The sequence below is a fragment of the Orycteropus afer genome, unplaced genomic scaffold, assembly GCF_000298275.1.
Source record: "Orycteropus afer afer isolate SDZICR_OR568_19922 unplaced genomic scaffold, OryAfe1.0 scaffold00040, whole genome shotgun sequence".
NCBI classification, from domain to species: Eukaryota; Metazoa; Chordata; class Mammalia; order Tubulidentata; family Orycteropodidae; genus Orycteropus; species Orycteropus afer.
In genome coordinates this window covers 8,479,442-8,499,712 of record NW_006921627.1, presented here as the reverse complement: position 1 = coordinate 8,499,712, position 20,271 = coordinate 8,479,442, and the positions used below count along the sequence as shown (strand labels likewise).

The 20,271-nt window shown below is 43.0% G+C and overlaps 1 protein-coding gene across 1 annotated transcript; it reads left to right on the top strand.

Moving 5' to 3' along the window:
• Positions 1–5,492: 5,492 nt before the first annotated feature.
• FGF23 (fibroblast growth factor 23) lies at positions 5,493–18,576 on the top strand. Its single transcript, XM_007937077.1, has 3 exons — positions 5,493–5,706; positions 15,332–15,435; positions 18,136–18,576. The coding sequence occupies exons 1-3, from the start codon at positions 5,493–5,495 to the stop codon at positions 18,574–18,576; spliced, it is 759 nt and encodes a 252-aa protein (XP_007935268.1).
• The last annotated feature ends 1,695 nt before the right edge of the window (positions 18,577–20,271 follow it).

Sequence of the window (20,271 nt, the reverse complement as noted above, 5' to 3'; positions counted from 1 at the left end):
ATAAAGAAAACAACTGTGAGCCACCCTAGACCACCTCTTCTCCTATCACCCAGTTTTTCTTTCTCTCACCTTGATTCCTACAGCATGTTTTCATCTTACCCTAATGGCAGTCAAGACAATGTGACTTCTTTGAAAATTGTTGAAAAGTCTCTGCAGTGAGAGATGATGATGTGAAGAAGATGACCCTCCTCATTTCCTTCTCAAAGAGGATTCTGAGAAAAAGTATTCAGGAGATGAGAGAAAGGAATGAACTTGTGGGACTATGGGTTCCTGTAGTCCGTTATCAATCCATAGTCAGACTTTGGTTCTATGGTCACAAATGCAGAGACATGACCAGAGGCCTCCATTCAGATCCCTGGGCAAATTCTGATCCAGGAGCCAAAACTTCCTGGCCAAGCTGGAGAACAGCCAATTACAGGACCTCACCTGCCATGCCACCAGCCTCTCTGTGGCATCCCAGGCAGCCACATGGAGACCAAGGACAGTGATATCCAAAAAACACAAAGCATAGCCCTTCCCAGAGCTGCCTGCTCCCATCTGCTATCATTGTTCCACATGTGACTCCTAAGACCACACTAGTTTCCAGATCCTCCCACCTGACCCATGATAGACGAGTGCCATCTAGGTGCAAAGAACAGGAATATACCCTGGGCTCTCCCTTCCCTCACCCTCTGAAGCTACAGAGGAGACATCCCTCTTGTAACAGGCACAGTGTATTATTGTTATTGTCATGCTGATTCCAACTCATAAAGACCCCCTGTACAACAGAACGAAACACTGCCCAGTTCTGCACCATCCTCACAATTGTTACTGTGTTTGAGCCCATTGTTGCAGTCACTGTGTCAATCCATCCCATTGAAGGTCTTCTTTCTTTTTACTGACCCTCTACTTCACCAAGCATGATGTCTCTTCTCTAGGGACTGGTCCTTCCTGATGATATGTCGTAAGTGTGTGGACTGATCTGTATTTAGCACTAAAATTTGTTGTTGTTGTTTGCTATCAAGTGTATTATGACTTATAGCAACCACATGTGACAGTGTAGAACTGATCTACTGTAGGGTTTTCTAGGCTGTAATCTTTATGGGAGCAGATTATCAGGTCTTTCCTCTGCGGATTCACTAGGTTGATTTCAACCACCAATGTTCCTTAGCAGTCAGCATTTAACCCTTTGTGCCAACAGGGCTCCCTCAAATCCCTAGAAAAGCCCATTTACATCTTAACCTTCCCAGTTAGAAATCCTTGAGGGGAATGGGAAGTTGAGCAGGCAACCAAGGGGGCCTTGAACTCTGTGTTCTAATCCCAGGGCATGGTTGGAACTATGTATTGATGTTGTTGTTGTTATGTGCCATCAAGTCGGACCTGACTCATAACGACCCCTCCTTGGGTTTCCAAGGCAGTATCACTACGGAAGTAGATTGCCCAACCATCCTTCCGAGTAGTGGATGGTGGGTTTGAACCGCCAGCCTTCTGGTTAGCAGTCAAGTGCCTTAGGCACTATGCTACCAGAGTACTTTTAGAATCGGTAACTTATAGTGGGGTGGATTTGAATCTCCCAAGTAACTTTGAAAAATTACAAATACCTGGACTTCACCCGTACAGATTGCATAGGTCTAAGGCTGGGCTTAGAACCTGTACATTCCTATTCAAACTGCGCCCTTCCCCCCACCCCAAGAACTTGCATTTCCACCCTCAGATATACTAAATCAGAATATACATTTTATCATTCTTATATATACACATAAAAATCACCTGGAGATCTATAAGAATCACCTGTGGATCTTATTAAAATGTAGATTCTGATTCAGTGTGTCTGGGGTGGAAATGCAAATTCAGCAGAGGATGGAATCAGAATGGAAGCCCTGGTTTAAGGTCTTGGGGCAGTGACTGTGCTAACGTGCCTCAGGTGACTCTAATGTGCAGCCAGGTTTGAGAAGCACTGGTAGTAAGTTCAAGAAGCCCTGGTGGCACAGTGATCAAAGCGCTTGAATGCTAACCCAAAAAGTCAGCAGTTCAAACTCCTGAGGAAGAAGTTGTGGCAGTCTGCCTCTGTAAAGAGTTACAACCTTGAAAACTCTATGGAGCAGCTCTACTCTGTCCTATAGGGTCATTTTGAGTGGGAGGCAACTCTGCAACAGTGGATTTGGTTTTGGTGGGAAGTGAGTTCAGCCAGGAGTTGCAAGTTAGGCAATCTCTATGTGCTAATAGGCAAATCCTTGCCTCTTCTCTCAATTTTTCCTTTATCTCTCAGATGGAGAGAATTCAGCATCTTCCTTTACTCTAGCCAGGACCACAATGCTTTGTTCCCTCACCACCACCACCACCCCAGAACCCTCAGGAATAAATTTACTCCCATCAGCACTGCTCTACCTTCAGACCCAGCTGTTAAGCATCAAAGGCTGCTGCTGGGAGGGAAGTCTTTGGGAGTGGAATAAGCTGGCACATCAATTCCCTTGCCTAATGAAAGAAGCTCAAGCAGCCAGGGAGGTTACCCTAATGACTCCAGAAACTGAGCGAAGACATCTGCCTTCCCTCCCCACTGTGCTCTACCCTGTCCATCCTACAAAGCACCTCCCCTCATCTCTCCTTCTCTCAAAAGTCCTCCTTGACCAAAAGTCCACACACTCTGCTCTGTCTGCTTCCTGAAATCCGTTAGCTTTTCTTACATGTTTTAGTAATTTAGCACTTCTCACACGTTGCCCCAGTAATGGGCTCGAACTGTGGCCCGGGTTCAGCCAGCGTTTCATTCTGTTACATATAAGGCTGTCATGAGTCAGAGCCAACTCAGTGACAATAACAACACACATTGCCTTGTCCTCAACAAATATATTCTCTGCTAAATTACATTGTAAGCCCCTTGAGTATAAGTTTGTTCTGCTTTTTATTCCTTTAAGTCCTTCCTTCCCTTCTCTCTTGCACAGAGAATTTTCTTAGTATCTGCTGATGGCTTCACAGGTACTTCCCTTCTCTCTGCCACTTGCAACCAGAAAAGGAAATGCTGGGTTATAGATTAGTAAATGTTCCTGAATGATTTGCATTTCAGTTCTAAATGCTAGCTATTTATTTAATTAGCTAAGATGCAGTACTATATTTATGAAGTCTTTTGTAGCCATTGTAAGAGAACACTGTTTTATAAATGACATAAATCTTCCATCCAGCCCTGGGGAGACAATCACAATCAGCATTTCCTCTAGGCAAATCCTGGGTAAAGACATGGACAAAAAGCAAGGGATACTCGCCTCATTGCTACTCACACTTTCATACCCAGCTCCTAGCTTGATGTGTGCCTGTACAGCTAGCAAAGTTGTTATGAGGTCTGGAGTCAGACTATCTGGATTCAAATCCAACCTCTTCTACTTCTTAGATGTGTATCATTGCACAAGTTACTTGAATTCTGTATCCCTTAGTTTCCTCATCTGTATAAAGGTGATAACAGCACCTCCTTTTAAAGTTATTATGAAGATTAAATGGCTTATTACAAGTAAAGTACTTAGAACAGTCAATGGAATAGTAAATTCTTAGTATGCGTTATTGATGCAGTGATTATTATTGGAGAAACAGCCTAGGGAATCAGAAGACCTTGTCCTAGCTCTCTCAATTATTTGCTTTGTGATTTTGAACATAACCCCAGGATCTCCATCTTTGTGTGAGAAAATTAAATATTGACAATGTTAGTGACTGAGCCTATTACATAGAATTGTAGTGTGGGTCATGCTTTATAACTATAAAAATGTGTATGAATGTAGGTTAACAAATGCCATCTCTTTATGCCTGGACTTGTATGTTTGCAAAGGAGCACCAGTGGAACAGCAGGTTAAAGCGCTCAGCTGCTATCTGAAATGTCAGAGGTTGGAACCCACCAGCCACTTTGCAGGAGAAAGATGTGGCAGTCTGCTTCAGTAAAGATTTATAGCCTTGAAAAGCCTATGGAGTTCTATTCTGTCCTATAGGGTCACTATAAGTCAGAATCGACTCGCTGGCAATGGGTTTGGTATGGTTGCACATCGCATTATGCTTTGTGTTATGGTTACCTATTTTTATCTGCCTTCTGCATTACATTGTGAGCTTCTTGAAGCAAGAACCTTATCACCATGATGTCTAGCCTGACAGCTGAACGTGGTATATACTCAGTAAGTGGGAAATGGGAAGAGCAACAGGCTTCAGGTATATATGCTTTTCCTATATGTGTCCTAGTGGCTTCCTTCCCATTGGACTGTATGTGCTAGGACTAGCCCCGCACATCAATCTGTACCTTCCCAGAGAGCACACTTGTAATCAGCATAATTAATCTTTAAGAAAGCATCCAGTCACAAGAGTAGAGCACCTATTGGCAGACAGTGAGTATGAGGACACCTTGTCCTGCAGCTCTGGGACTCTTCCTGAGCTCTGATACCCTCTGCTCAGACAGCAGCCTTCCAATCTTCCTGAGGTTTCTGACTTAGTGTCCCTACAATTGGAAAGAGCCAAATTACCAGTTTGGTTGCCCTAGACAGTCCAAACTGAGAAACCAAATCTTGGCATTTTATAAAGCATCAGTGACCAGGCAGCCTTTTTTTCTTTATTCTTATTTTGAGGTCTTCACAACACGGCAACTTTGGTTTTCGTACCCCTTCCCCCAGCACCCACATCTTTCAAAAGGTGGGGGTCTCAGAGGATGCCATTTGCCTAATGGTATCATGTATTTCTCCATCCTTCAAAATACCTGGAATCACTAGGTGGTGAAAATAGTTACCACACTCAGCTGCTAATTGAAAGGTTGGCAGTTTGAATGCCCCCAAAAGCACCTCAGAAGAAAGGTATAGCAATCTTCATCCAAAAGATCACAGCCGTTGAACACGCTGTAGAACACATAAGGGGTCACCATGAGTTGGAATCAACTCCACGACAACTGGTTTTTGTTCGCAAAATACCTATTTAGTGTCGCACACAGAGAAGGCACTGGATATGCACCTGCTGGTTGGAATTAAAAGGACTGAGAAAAACCAAAATGAGTAGACTCAATGGGAGATTAATTGCATAGGAGTCCGTTGACTCAGTTCAGTTCAGCATGACTGAAGCTGAGTTTTTTCGGAACTGCTGGCTGCCTTCACATTTCCTGGTGGAAGTGGGATAGGTCAGCAGACAACCCAGAGCTGCAGATAACTTTTGCCCACACATTCACTTTTCGGAGCATTGGCTTGACATTGAGGTTTGTGTGTGTGTGTGTGTGTGTGTGTGTGAGACCCAAGTGCCTCTCATGATCCCCAGAGGCCTCTGCACTCTCTTCAAATGGGATGGTTACAACACAGAGGATGTGGACAGCAGAGTTTTTCCTGTTTGATGTCACACACTGCTACCCTTTAAAAGTCCAAGGGAAAAAAGGAGGGAACCCAGCCTCAGATCCTCACTCCAGATATCCACAAGGAAAAGGAGAGAAAGGCTAGGGGGGGCAAGAGCCAACGGAGTCGGGGAGATAGTCTCAGGTTTCAAACCTGGCCCCAGCCTTTCAAAGAGCCATGCTGTGGGGGGCTCGCCTCAGAATCTGGGTCTATGCCTTGTGTACTATGTGCAGTGTGGGCAGCATCAGAGCCTATCCCAACACCTCCCCGCTGCTTGGCTCCAGCTGGGGTGGCCTGACCCACCTGTACACGGCCACTGCCAGGAACAGCTACCACCTGCAGATCCACAAGGATGGCCATGTGGACGGTACACCCCATCAGACCATCTACAGTGAGTAGGGGCTTCAGGCTGGGGAGAAGGGGGAGCTCTACTGTCTGTTCACCTGCAAGGGGTTTGGGCTAGATCAGAGGCTAACCCAGTCTCCTAACTTCTTGGCCAGAGTCTACTTGTTTTGTGTGATCTTTAATCCTGGGGAAAATTCTTCCAACTCACTAATTCATGTTCACTGGTTTCTCCCAGCATAAACAGTTTCTATCCTAACTAAATTCTTCTTTCCACAGTAAGAGCTGCTTTCCCTTTGCTCTGTCCAATACATAAAGGAAGAAAGGGAGGTAGGGAGGTTGGGAGGAAAAGAAGCCGGATAGAGCAATAGACACTGAGCTTGAGTTTATGAACTTTGGAGTGGATTAGCTAATGAGGCTGTAAAGGAGATTCCTGTGCCAGACCAAGCATAAGGACAGATGGACTCAGGGGCTCTTACCAAGTCTAGTATTCTGGTCTTATAAAAAATTCTCAAGAAAAAGGTATTGAAGACAGATTGTTCAGGTGTGTTGTCTTGGAGTGTCTAACCTGGATCAGGTGGTCCTTTGAGAATCCATTCATGTACCCATCTATCCATACACTCACTCATCCATCTAGTAAGTTTTATTGGGTGCTTCAGAGGTGCCCAGTTTGGTATGAGTTGGTTATTCTTCTCTGTGGAGCTGAAAAGTATCCAATCAGTAGCAAGTTGACCTAGTTGGGAACTCATTGGCAGTCTCAGTAATTGGAATCTTTTTAAAGATTCCCATTTGCCATTGAGTCAGTCCTGACTTGTGGTGGCCCATGTGTATCAGTAGTCTGTAGGACTGTGCTCCATGGGGTTTTCAATGGCTGATTTTTCAGAAGTAGATGGCCAGGCTTTTCTTTCAAGGAGCTTCTGGGTAGAATGGAATCTCAGGTTTGGTTAGCAGCCGAGCACCTTAACCATTTGTGCCACCCAGACTCCCTTTTTAAAGATTATGTTTGTGGAAATTTAATTCCCAGTCCTCAGTAGTCAATCAGTTAACTACTTTTCAAATGAGGGCTCACTGTGTGCACATATATAGGGTTGGGAGGAGCTCTGGTGGCACAGTGGTAAAATACTCAGCTGCTGATCAAAAGGTTGACAGTTTAAACACACCAACCGCTCCGTGGGAAAAAGATGTGGAAGTCTTGGAAACCCTAAGGGGCAGTTTTCCCTTGTCCTATAAGGTTGCTATGAGTTGGAAACTACTCAATGGCAACAGGTTTGATTTTTATATAGGGTTGGAGGGGGTACAGATATTGAAAAATATGGCATCTTCTACTTTAGAAGAACATGTGAAAATTACTCTAAGGATACAGAAAACCTCAAACTGATTCAATAGTTCATCTCACCTACTTTGGTCACGTTGTCAGAAGGGACCATTTCCTGGTGAAGGATATCATGCTTGGTGAAGTGGAGGGCCAGTGAAAGAGGGGAAGACCCTCAATGACATGGATTGACACAGTAGATGCAGTGATGGGCCCAGGTGTAGCAAGGATTGTAAGGCTGGTGCAGGACTGGGCAGTGTTTCATTCTGTTGTACATGGGGTTGCTCTGAGTTGGAGCTAACTCAATGGCACCTAACAACAACTAACAAAAGAGTGAAAGAATAATCACAGTCTCTTTAATTAAACAAAATTCCTTATGAGAATTATGATTGGCTCTTTATTGTTATAACAAATTAATTGACATTTTTGCTGTTGTCTTGCTGTGTGCAAGGCATTCATTGTGCTAGGAATCAAGAATCCTTAAACCTGATCGCAAGATATATGCACACAAAAAGCAACCAGTTTAAAACCTCTTCCAAGTGCTCAGTGAGTGGTGATAGGAGATGGGGTGGGAGAAGAGGTCCAAACAGGTTCTCGAGCTCCAGGGAATATAGTAGGAAGCAAGAGTCAACATCTGAATTCGAGATAAGCCAAAGTTTGAGTCTACTGGCGAAAGTCGGAAGTAAATCTGGACACACTGATGGTTCCAACATGCTGCTCATTTTATTCAGTTGATATTTAACAGAATCTATAATGTGTCTCTCAGAAGGAAGATTGGGCAATCTACTTCCATAATGATACCACCTCAGAAACCCAAGGAAGGGTTGCTATGAGTCGGATCTGACTCGACGGCATGAGTTTGGTTTTTTTGGTTTTTCATAATGTGTCTGGTGGCATAGTGGTTAAAGCATTAGGCTGCTGACCAAAAGACTGGTGGTTCAAACCCACCAGTTGCTCCACCAGAGAAAGATGAGGCAATCTGCTTCTGTAAAGATTTACAGCCATGGAAACCCTATGGGGCAGTTCTACTTTGTCCTTAAGTGTCACTATGAGTCAGAATCAACTTGACGGTAGAGGACTTGGGTTTTGTTTTTATATGTGTGACATTATACACAGCTCTGTGAGTGCAAAAGAAGACACAGCCCCAGTCTTGACAAACATTATAGTGTGTCATATCTTACTGTCCTCTGGTTCATTATCAGACCTATACCAAAACCAAACCAAACTCACTGCCATCAAGTCAATTTTAAGTCACAGCAACCCCACTGGATTTCCAGGGCTGTAAATCTTTACAGAAGCAGACTGCCTCATCTTTCTTCCACAGAACAGTGGTTCAAGTGGTTCAAGCCACTGACATTTTGGTTAGCAACCAAATGCCTTAACTACTGCCCCACCAGAGCTCCTTTTATCAGACCTCTAGAAATACAATTTTGCACCTCTAGTGGAGGGTCTGGGAGCTCTGGTAGTGTAGTGCCTAAGGCACCTGACTGCTAACCAAGTTCAAACCCACCAGCCACTCCTCAGAAGGAAGGTTGGGCAATCTACTTCCATAGTGATACTGCCTCAGAAACCCAAGGAGGGGTCTCTGTTAGGGTCTGACTCAATGGCACATAACAACAACAACAACAATGGAGGGTCACCCTTACTTCTACTGCAAGACTTCGTGATTTAGAATTCTGGAAAGTAGATTATGGTAAATCATTTTGATTCCCAAAGATGGAAACTTGCCTAGAATCAGGGAATCAGGGAATCCCTTTGCTGAAAGGAACCCCTCAAAGACATGTTCTCCTTAACCAGAATACAGTAAGACAGTCCAAGCTGACTGTGGTGGCACAATGAGTAGTGCAGTGCATGTGGAGAACAGTCCATTTAGCAAGTGGTCTCAATTGTAGAACTTTTTCCCTCAAATATCCACTGGAGTCAGACCCAGAGGGCCTTATTGAGTCTTTACTGAAATGACTTGAAAGGACTATGAAGAAGCAAAATGAGTTGAATGGGTTTCAGATTTTTTTAAAAAATAGAAATATGATTTTATTTTGTCTGATATAAACACTAGATAAGTATTGTGTCTCTGGAAAGACATGCACTAATTAAGGGTGGGGAAACCCAAGGTCAGAGAGACCTACTTTTCCTAGTACATATACCCTTTTATACCATTCAAATCCATTATCATGTGTATTACCAAAAAAAAAAACTGTATACATTAAGATAAAAATAAATTACCCAAAAGGAAACATTGATATATATGGCTGGGTAGCACCTACCCATTGCTGTAGAGTCAATTCCAATTCATAGTGGCCTTATAGGACAAACTAGAACTGCCCCATAGGGCTTCTAATGCTGTCATCTTTACGAAGCAAACTGCCAAATCATCCTCCCACAGAGCAGCTGGTGGTCTGAACTGCTAACCTTTCTGTTAGCAGCCAAGCACTCAACCACTGTGCCACCAGGGCACCCGAAAGGCAGCACAACTGCTTTAAAAACACTGGAGAAGGATTTCCAAGTACTTCATCAATGAATGTGAAGCAATACTTTTATACTGATGCAAGGATGTGGGGTGGGTTTTTCTTTCTTTCTCCTAATTAATTATACATCTCCGGTGAAATCTAGTTCATTGGATTCTGTTGCTTTAATAAATTCTTAATAGTTCAGTGCCCAACCAAACTGGTTAATGGTTTTTAACAAAATAAAAACATCTGCCTTGGAGATTCTCTAACCTTCCTTGGGACTCACAAACAATGACCTCATGGGCTCCCCCAATGTCTGTATCACCTAATATAACAAAGCCACCCTCTCACACCCCATTATCCTCTCTTGGTGGAAACAGAAGAAAAGGGATGCTTATCACTCTGCTTATTATCACTTCCTAGTTTCTAATATTTTTACTTCCTCCAACTTCCCCATTGGCACTGTCCTTACTTGAAGCTCAATTATCCTCAGCCTCTTTAACCCTGCTTCATAAATCACCTTCCTTGTGAGGAGCTCAAAGCCTTTCACATCTGTCACCTTATTTATCATTTACTGGGTTTGAGAACAGAATGGAGCAGCTAATTTTCTACTTTTATATTGGAGGTTGAGGGGAAGTGATAATACTAAAGTTATTATATCCTCAAGATGACCAAATGAGGCAAATATTTCTTCTACCTCCGCTTTCCGTTTGAGAAAACAGAAGTTTAAAGAACTTACATATCTGGTTCAAGGTCATACAAGTAGAAAATGACTTAGAGGACAACTTGACCCCAAATCCCATGCCTCTTCCAAGTCACATAAATAAGATACCCTCTGTCACTGAAGGAAATGCCCATTGACCCTACCTCCTTCCAAAAGGTAGTGGTTCTTGCATTGACCCATGTTACTTCAGTTTTGTGTCTTTTACTGTACATAAATTATATTTCAATAAAATGTATTTAAAAAAAAAAAAAGTAGTGGTTCTCGCCAGAGTGATTTGTTCCTTCCCTCTTCTACCAGATTTCTCCTCTTGAATCTGCACAGACTATGTAAACAGGTCTTCTGCAGCTGCAAAGGGAAGAAATTTTGCCTGTCTTACATTTTTTAACTGTCAGGTTAGCTTGTGTCAGCTTAGGAGCTCTGGTGGCACAGTGGCTAAAGCATTTGGCTGCTAAGCAAAAGGCTGGCAGTTCAAACTCATCACAGAAGAAAGATGAGGCAGTCTGCTTCCATAAAGATTTGTAGCCTTGGAAACCCTATGGTACAATTCTACTCTGTCCTATAGGGTGGCTATGAGTCAGAATTGACTCAATGGCAGTGGGTTTGGTTTCGACTTTTGTGTCAGCTTGATTTAAGAATTGGTGCACCCTGCACAGCAATTGCTCACAGTTCCTTTGCAGGCTGATTTCCATCAGGACGGACCATAGAAGCTAGGAACAGGTGTGCCGAGCACACTGCCCACACTGACCCCAAGCATCAGGGCAGCACGGCTGTCCAGATATGGAGTTGTCACAAATGGCACATCACCACACAATATATCATGTCTGCTCAACAGCTTTCAAGTCACTTTTCTACAACCATTATCTCATTTGATTTCAGAGTGACCCTATGAAGTAGGCAGGACAGCTATTATTATTCTCATTTTATAGCTGAGAAAACTGAGGCTAGAGAAATGAGTTGCCCAAGACTGTAAAGGTTAGTTAAGAGGCAGAGTTGGGAGCAGAATCCAAGTGTGCTGATCGTTGGTTCAGTGCCCCTTCCCGAGCCCACTATGGCACCATGACTTGGAGTTTCCATGGCATGCAGTATTTATTTTGGCACTTGATTTTGTCTTCTCATGCTTGTATGCTTTCTGTTGGAGGCAAGCTACAGGGAATGGGGAGAGGATGTTAGAGTCACTGACCTGAGTTTGAGTCCTGCCTTAGTTTCCTTGTCATTTAAATTGATACTATTATTAATATTTTAAAATATAAATTGTTTTGAGGATTTAAAATATGTAGAGAGGAACCACTCAATAAACAGTTATTAAGTATCTATTTTTTTTTTTTTCACAGTTACACTGAAAATTCATCATTCTTAAAAAATTAGCAGTTCCCCTTATGTTTCTCTCAGGGCTTACCACAAAATTAGCCATACATTTGAGAGACACCATATTGTAGTAACTTAACCGTCCTCTGCCCTTCCCATACCTCCACATGCCTTCCAGAAGCTTCTCTTCTCACACAGATAGTAAATGACCTGGAGGACAACTAGACCCCAAATCCTATGACTAACCCTCAATCAAATTTGGAAAAAAATAAAATTTTCTCTTTGGCCCTTTTCTTTCCTCTACTTTCTAGGTTTGTTTCCACCTTCATTCCTCCATGTCCCAAGTCATTCCGATCTCAGTCCTTGTAAGGCTCTATACTCAGCTAGAGTCTAATTATTGCCTGCTTACTCTCCTCAAAGGCATTTGTAGTAACCCTACATGGGGTAGGGGAGGAGCCTTGAGCTTTAAATCAGGAACAACCATTTGCTAGCCCCAGACTTTAGGAGGTATTTACAACCTCTCCAAGCTACTTTTGTAGAAGAGGGATTTAGAATCCCTGCTTTGCCTGACTCCCTGGAGCTGTGAGTCAAATAAGATGCATTCAGAAATTCGGTGGTAGGCAAATGGAAGTTGTTATTAATAGGCTCCCTCTGATAGCCCTAAAGACCTAAATGATTTTAACAGAAAATTTCAGGTAACTGAACAGCATTTGGGCCAGACATCTTGCTAAATTATCACTCAGATTACACCACTGTATGACCCAACTATAACCTCATCACAAAACAGAGAGCTTTAGACTTTTTTTAAAATAGGTACTGATACATATTTAAAATGCAAGCTCCCATAATGGGAGTCACACTTAAAACTTAACAATTATTTAAGGCCCCTAGGGAGTGCAAAGGGAGCTCTGGTGGTGCAGTGCCTAAGGCATTTGACTACTTACTAACCAGATTCAAACCCAACAGCTACTGTGCAAAAGGAAAATGGGGCAATTTACTTCCATAAAGATTTACTGCCTTGGAAAAACCAATGGGGGTCGCTGTGAGTTAGAATCAACTTGATGGCAGTGGGTTTGGTTTTGGGTTTTTTAGGGGATGCAAAGGAGCCCTGGTGGCACAGTGGTTAAGCACTTGGCTACTAACTGAAAGGTCAGTGGTTCGAAACCACCAACCACTACAGGGGAGAAAAATGTGCCAGTCTGCTTCTGTAAAGATTACAGCCTTGGAGACACTAGGAGGCAGTTCAACTCTGTCTTATTGGATCACTATGAATCAGAACTGATTTGATGGCAATGGCTACAGGGTGGTAAAAACAATTTCATTCAACTGCTAACCTAAAAGTTGGCAGTTTGAACCCAGTCGGCAGTGCTATGGGAGGAAGCCCTGATGATCTGCTTCAGTAAAATGATTCCAGCCAAGAAAACCCCATGGAAGAGTTCTTCTCTGTAACATATGGGGTCGCCATGAGTCGGAACCAACTTGACAGAAACTAACAACAGTATTAATGGATTTCAGGTCCTTTGTCTGAAACTAGCTATTGAGAGGGAATGTTGAAAAACTATCAGGGACTGAACCTGGAGGGGGCACCACCAAGTGAGCAAAAGACAGGATGGAAAAGAAAATTCCATGCATCCCAGTTATCTGTTCAACATGAAAAGACACACACTTTGGTCCTATCAGCTCACTCTAGGGGAAGCACTAGGTATGTAAATGGAGTTAAGCCCAAGGTGAGTGAAATACATAATTAGAGATGAAGGCATTGTGCTGCGGGAGCTGACCAAAACGCCCATTCTGATTAGGCATTTCATAGAGGTAGTGACATTGGAGCCTGGTCTTCAAGGATAAGTTGAAAAGCTATTGTTGTCAGATGATTCCAAATCATAGCAACCTTATAGGACAGAGGAGAACTACTCCACGGGGTTTCAAGGGCTATAACCTTTAGAAAAGCCGATGGCCAGGTTTTTTCTCCTGTACACCTGCTGGGTAGGTTCCAACCATTGACCAGGGCTTCTTTAAGGATAAGCAGACTTCAATAAACAAAGAAAGGAGAGAAAGATCACTCAAACTCCAGAGCCTGACATACAATAGATGTTCAAAAAAGATTTGCTGATGGATATATTATGGACTACTGAGTCAGGGCCGACTCGACAGCACACAACAACAACAACAAACTGATCAACTATCTGAGAGGAAAATCAGACTCTGCATGCAAACTGAAACTTGAAAGACATGTTGGTCCCACTTAAAAACCACAAAAGCAGGTTTGGAAGAACATGGCCACTACCACAAAAGCAAAAGGTAATAGCCAGGTGAAGCTGTTGTTGTTGCTGTTATGTGCCGTCGAGTTGAACACAACTCATAGTGAACCCTCCTTGGGTTTCCGAGGCAGTATCACTATGGAAGTAGATTGCCCAACCTTCCTTCCGAGGAGTGGCTGGTGGGTTTGAACCACCAGCCTTCTGGTTAGCAGTCAAGTGCCTTAGGCACGACGCTACCAGAGCTCCTAAGGTGAAGAAGGGGAAAGTTAAAACATTCCAGGCAGAGAGAGAAGAATGTGTTTAAGCACAGGTGAAAAGATGCCAGGGGCAGTGACATCTCTAGGATGATGTGGGGGGTGAGACCACACCAGGTGACACTGTCAGAACGGTGACACCAGAATGACTGTCACATTCTTTGTGCAGTGTTTCAGCAGAAATTTATTATTTTTAATTAAAATATCCCTGTAGTTAGTTTATAACAATAAAAACATTTTTTTGTAAGTCCAGCTTACATGTGTCAATAAACTTACAAGGCTAGAACTCTAGGAGCTCTGGTGGCATAGTACCTAAGGCATTTGACTGCTAATGAGAAGGCTGGCAGTTTTAACCCACCAGCCACTCCTTGGAAGGAAGACTGAATGCACTCCAGTCAGAACTGTCATTGCTAACCAATTACAATGATGCTTCAAGTCATGTGGTTTCGTTGGCATGCACGACACGGCACACACTCTTGTTTTCATTGTTGCTGCCTTATAGTTGTTGATTTTGTCAAATTTTCGGTGTTTTACCTACAATATTGTGGTAAGTAGTGTTTGTGAACCTATATCAATAACTTTTTTTTCAGAATGAAGTAGTAATTAAAGGAAAAGAAGAAGAAATATCAAAAAAAGGTTTCTGTTCAGTTACTAATAATGTAACTATTGGTATTATAATTCAGTGTAGAAAGATCTTACAAAATAATTTTGCTGTTATTATTCATATAATCTAAGAAATATATGTAAACAATTTACTACTATATTTATCACATATTATTCTATGATTAAAAGTGATAATAAACATTACCAAGGATTCTGTATGGTCTGGTACCGGAGGAGGTCCATGGGGTGGGGGTGGCAAGGCAACAGTTTACACAATGAGTTACTGCACTGAGTAACACCAACCCTAGTGATACCACTGACCAGAAGCTCAGCGAGCTCCATACAAGCAAGAAGATGAAGCAAGAGGCAAATGCAACAGGTCACAAGAAATTACCTTAACAAGTAAGAACAAGAGAAAGATTCTGTGCAGTCATCCCCACCAAACTTCACTGCTGTTGAGTCCATTTCAATTCATAGCGACCCTGTAGGACAGAGTAGAAATGCTCCCACAGGGTTTCTAAGGCTGTAATTCTTTACAGAAGTAGACTACATCATCTTTCTCCCACAGAACAGCTAGTGGGTTTCAACCACCAAACTTTTGGTTAGCAACCAAGCACTTTAACCACTGCACCACTAGACCTCCTTGTGCAGTCATCACCGCTCTTAAAATCAACCCAGGGAGATTTCATGAAGGTGGATTTCAGGAAGTACTTAAAGTTGAGAATGAATTGGATGTGCAACAAGCGTTTGACATATATGCTTTCTCCATAGGTGCCCTGATGATCAGATCAGAGGATGCTGGCTTTGTGGTGATAACAGGGGTGATGAGCAGGAGATACCTCTGTATGGATTTCAGAGGCAACATTTTTGGATCGGTGAGTCCTGTGTTGTACAGTCACCATTTGAAAACAAATATTGAATTGCTTTGACAGAACATGGACTTGTGCAGCTTAAAGATACCATTTGCACTGTACTTTGATGGTCTGTTTTCACTGAGTACTTTGTTCAGTCTAAGTGTCAAATGCTCAGGTTTATACAACTGGGGTTTCAAATTAGGCAGCCTAGTTCAAGAGCCCATGCTCTTAATTTCTCTCCTGTACTGCCTGTTGGTACTCATTTTTGTATCTACCACAGCACCTTATATGTAGTAGTAGGTCCCCAAGTCACTAAATTCATGTTGTTGAGCAAAGTACATTCATTAGAAGAGGTGGGTGAGAGGTCATGGGTGTTTCTGTGACTTTTACTTCACTACGACATGTCAACTTCAGTTTCCTCACCTATAAAAAGTACAGTGATAGAAAGGGTTCAGTGCAGGAGATCCTGGATAGAGTGGGAGAAAAATGTGGAACAAAACTCATTATCATAAAAAATAACCAGTTTTGCTTGTCTGATAGAGCCTAGTGAGAACTCCAAGCCTATGGCACCTAGTAAACCTTCAGGTCTGGAACTGAACTCACTCCCAGATTCCAGCCAAACAACAGATAAGCATATCATGTGAACATTTACATCAGGTAGATACACTCCTTACAGCGATCAATTTTGGGAGAACAGAAGGGCAGTGTTTGCACAGGAAGATAGCTGGGGGTGGGAAGCAGGAATGTATAGGAAAGAAGGACACAGGGAAGAGGTAACTACAAGAAGTGGGACGAGAGCTGTTACATTGTGGGGAACAGCTGTCAATGTCATGACATAAAATGTGTATGAACTGCTGTATGGAAAATGAATTTGCTCTGTAAACTTTCACCCAAATCACATTAAAAATTAAAAAAAAAAAAAAAGTGCTGTGATACTGACCACATGAGCTGTGGAACTCCCTCCAGTTTAAAGATCTCTATCTCTGCCGTAATTGTGATTAACTAGTCATTCAGATTTGTAAGCAAACAAATTTCTCAAACTGAAATTGCACACATATTCCAAAGGATTTTGAGATAGTGAAATTGTAGGACTGCTTATCTCAGGAGTCTCTCACCACTAGACATAAACCAAAAGCCAAACCCACAGCCATTGAGTGAATTCTGACTCATAGCAACCTCCATTGGGTTTCCAAGATGGTAAATCTTCACAGAAGTAGATTGCCTCATCTTCCTTTCACAGAAAGGCTGGTGGGTTTGAACCACCAACCTTCTGGTTAACAGTCAAATGCCTTAGGAACTGTGCCACCAAACCACCAGACAAATCCACTAGAAATTCCATGAGAGCAGGGCCTTTTTGATTTGCTCACTGCTGTCTCCCTATACCTATAACACTATCTGTTAAACAAATATAGAAACATACATAGTCATCATCTGTAAAATACCCGCTGTATAGAGCTTGAGAATGAAATGCAATATGTTTGTTAGTTCTCTAGTGCTGCTGTAACAGAAATACCAAAGTGGGTGGTTTTAACAAACGAAATTAATTTTCTCAGTTTAGGAGGCAGAGAACCCATTCCCAAATGGGATTATAACCACAGGTATAGGGGTTAGGATTTATAACACATGTTTTGGGCATACATAATTAATACATAACATTATGTAAAGGACCTGGTAGGCATTCAATAAAACTAGGTACCATTAGTGGCAGAGTGAGGACTCAAACCCAGGTCATCTCCTGGCTAAGTTCATGTTCCTAGTTCCCAAACTATATTGTCTCTCTGATGGGAGTACCCCCACTTCTATTTGACCCTACAGACCCTTTCCCATCTCATTTCTCTAGGCAAGGAGACAGACCAAGCCAACTTTCAGCCAGATGAAGGTTCAACAAGGTAGCAAGTGGGAAGAACAATGTATTTATGTTAGCTCTTCTCCAGAAACATAAGGAGTACACTGCCTTTCTTAATTATTGCCCAAACAAGCCACATGCTTCTCTGGGAAGTGAGCTGCTACTGCTACTCCCTGAAAGTTGTGACAGCTATGTTCAGACCTTGGGGAATTTGGAAAGCATTGGTCAAATACTTTTCCCCCAAGAGGAAGCATTAATACTTCAATATCTTCATCTGAAAAAATTAGGCTAAATTGTACCTTCCTAATAGAGTTCTGGTGGTGCTGTGGTTAAGGCATTGGGCTGCTAACCAGAAGGTAGGCAGTTTGAACCCACCAGCTGCTCCATGGGAAGAAGATGAGGCAATCTACTTTCATAAAGATTTACAGCTCTGGAAACCCAATGGTTGTCACTATAAATCAGAATCAACTCAATGGTAGTGGGTGTGGTTTTTTGGGGTTTTTTTTTTTTTTTTTTTTTTGGAATAGAGCTGTGGAGTCCTTGGGTGTAGCAAATGGTTAAGCCTACCATCTGAAAAATTGGAGTTTCAAATCTACCTAGAAGTACCTTGGAAGAAAACCTGGTGATTTACTTCTGACGGATAACAGCCATTCAAAACCCTATGGAGTTCAGTTCTACTCTGAAACACATGGGCTCACCATGAGTCAGGATGAACTCACTAGCAATTTTTTTTTTTTTTTTTTTTAGCTATTGTTAAGAGGCATGAACACAACATACGCAAAGGCTGGCATGTAATAAATACTCAAGGGCTTCAGAAGTCTGAGGTCAGGAGCTTATACCAGCTTGCCTTACCTATGTTACTTTTGCTCTTGCAGCATTACTTCAACCCGGAGAACTGCAGGTTCAGACACGGGACCCTGGAAAATGGGTATGACGTCTATTACTCTCCTCAGCATCACTTCCTGATCAGTCTGGGACGCGCAAAGAGAGTCTTCCTGCCAGGCATGAACCCACCACCTTACTCCCAGTTCCTGTCCCGAAGGAATGAGATCCCCCTGATTCACTTCAATACCCCTAAGCCACGGCGGCACACCCGCAGTGCTGAGGAAGACCCTGAACACGATCCGCTAAACGTGCTGAAGCCCCGGCCCCGGATGACACCGGCTCCGGCTTCCTGCTCGCAGGAGCTCCCGAGTGCGGAAGACAACAGCGTGGTGGCCAGTGACCCTTTAGGAGTGGTTAGAGGCAATAGGATCAACACACACGCTGGTGGGATGGGCATGGAAAGGTGCCGCCCCTTCCCCAAGTTCATCTAGGGAAATTGCAAAGGAATATTTTTTAATCAATCTTTCAGCAAACAGAATCATCTTTAAGAGACCAGTTGCCTTTACACTCCAAGGAAGGGGAAGGTGGGGGTGATGTCTAGAATTAGTTTTCTCTATCCACTGTCCTCCCTGAGAGGTCCCCTGAGAGTCAACCTTTGAGACCAGAGTAATGGCATTTCAATGCCTTCTCCACCCCACATGTACCACGTTTCTGAGTAAGAAGCCCCAATAAGTAAACTAGAAACTTCTCTTTAATTAAGAGGGAGAATATGGATTGGTTTTTCCATATTTCTCTTCCCTGTGTCTCTTAACCAGTTTGGCACAAACAAAAAAGCAATAGCTTAATGAGTTTACTATTTCTGAGGTGTGGGGAAGAGGGAATACCAGCTGCTTCCACATTGCTCTGTGGATTTGTTATCTGTCCAGACCCGGGTAGAACTTGAGTTGACAAATCTTGACCTAGAACATTAACAGCTGAATGAAGCACACTGATAAAAATCCTAATCTCAAGCCTTTGTTCTTCCTTGGGAATCTCTGTGGAAGAGCTTTCAAAAAGATTGGTGGTAGGCTGCTCAAAATTTAAATGCTCAGTGCATTGAGGCAAAAATTGTGCTAGAACACTCACCCTCTCTGACAGGGTGGGAACTTCTTGTCATGCTCACTTCCATGTGTCAAGCCAGGAAGCTGAGAATGAACCTGCTCCATTCACAATTGGCTCATAAGAGCTTCGCCTCTTGTTCCCACATTCAACGTCAGTGAATTCGGCCTGAGGAAGACCTTTAGTTACTAGCGCATGAAAATCTACTCTGCTAGGATCCATTTTCCAACATGAAAAGAAAATTCACTCTCCTAAGAGGCATTTAATGAAGCTTAGTGCCTAAGGCACTTGACTGCTAACCAGAAGGCTGGCGGTTCAAACCCACCAGTCACTTCTGGGAAGGAAGGTTGGGCAACCTACTTCCGTAGTGATACTGCCTCAGAACCCAAGGAGGGGTCGCTGAGTCGGGTCAACTCGACAGCACTTAACAACAACAACATCCCTATAATTAGGAGCTCTGGTGGTATAATGCCTAAGCATTTGACTGCTAACCAGAATGCTGGTGGTTCAAATCCACCAGCCACTCCTTGGAAGGAAGACTAGGCAATCTAATTCCAGTGATACCGCCCCTGAAACCCAAGGAGAGGTTGCTATGAGTTGGGACCGACTCGATGGCAGTGAGTTTGATTAAGGTTTTATACCTGTAATTACAGGTTGAGTAGAAATCCATTCTGGATAAATCACAAAAAGGTTACTACTATGGGGAAGGGGCCTTGAGACGATGGGGCTGCTCTGGGTTAGGTTTTCTGTAAAGTGTCAAGTTTTGCCTTTTTCTAAGTGAAGTGGTATCAAGGGCTCAGAGGAAAAGAAGTCCAATACCAAAGTGCAGGGATTATGAAACGATAACAATGTCAGCAGTCCTGACCAATATCTCTTGAGCACTGTGCAGCTATGGCTATGGAATGAGCTGAAATGCTCCTAGGCTGACACATGGGGTCTTGATCCACTTGGAAATTCTTGAGGCATTGAATGAAGACAGCTTTCATACCCAGGTGCCCCAGTTCTGTCCTGAGGAAAATAAGGCCTCCCTTACCAAACAGCTGAGGAACACCAGAAGGGTGGGACTGGCACTAAGCCTTTCTACGGGG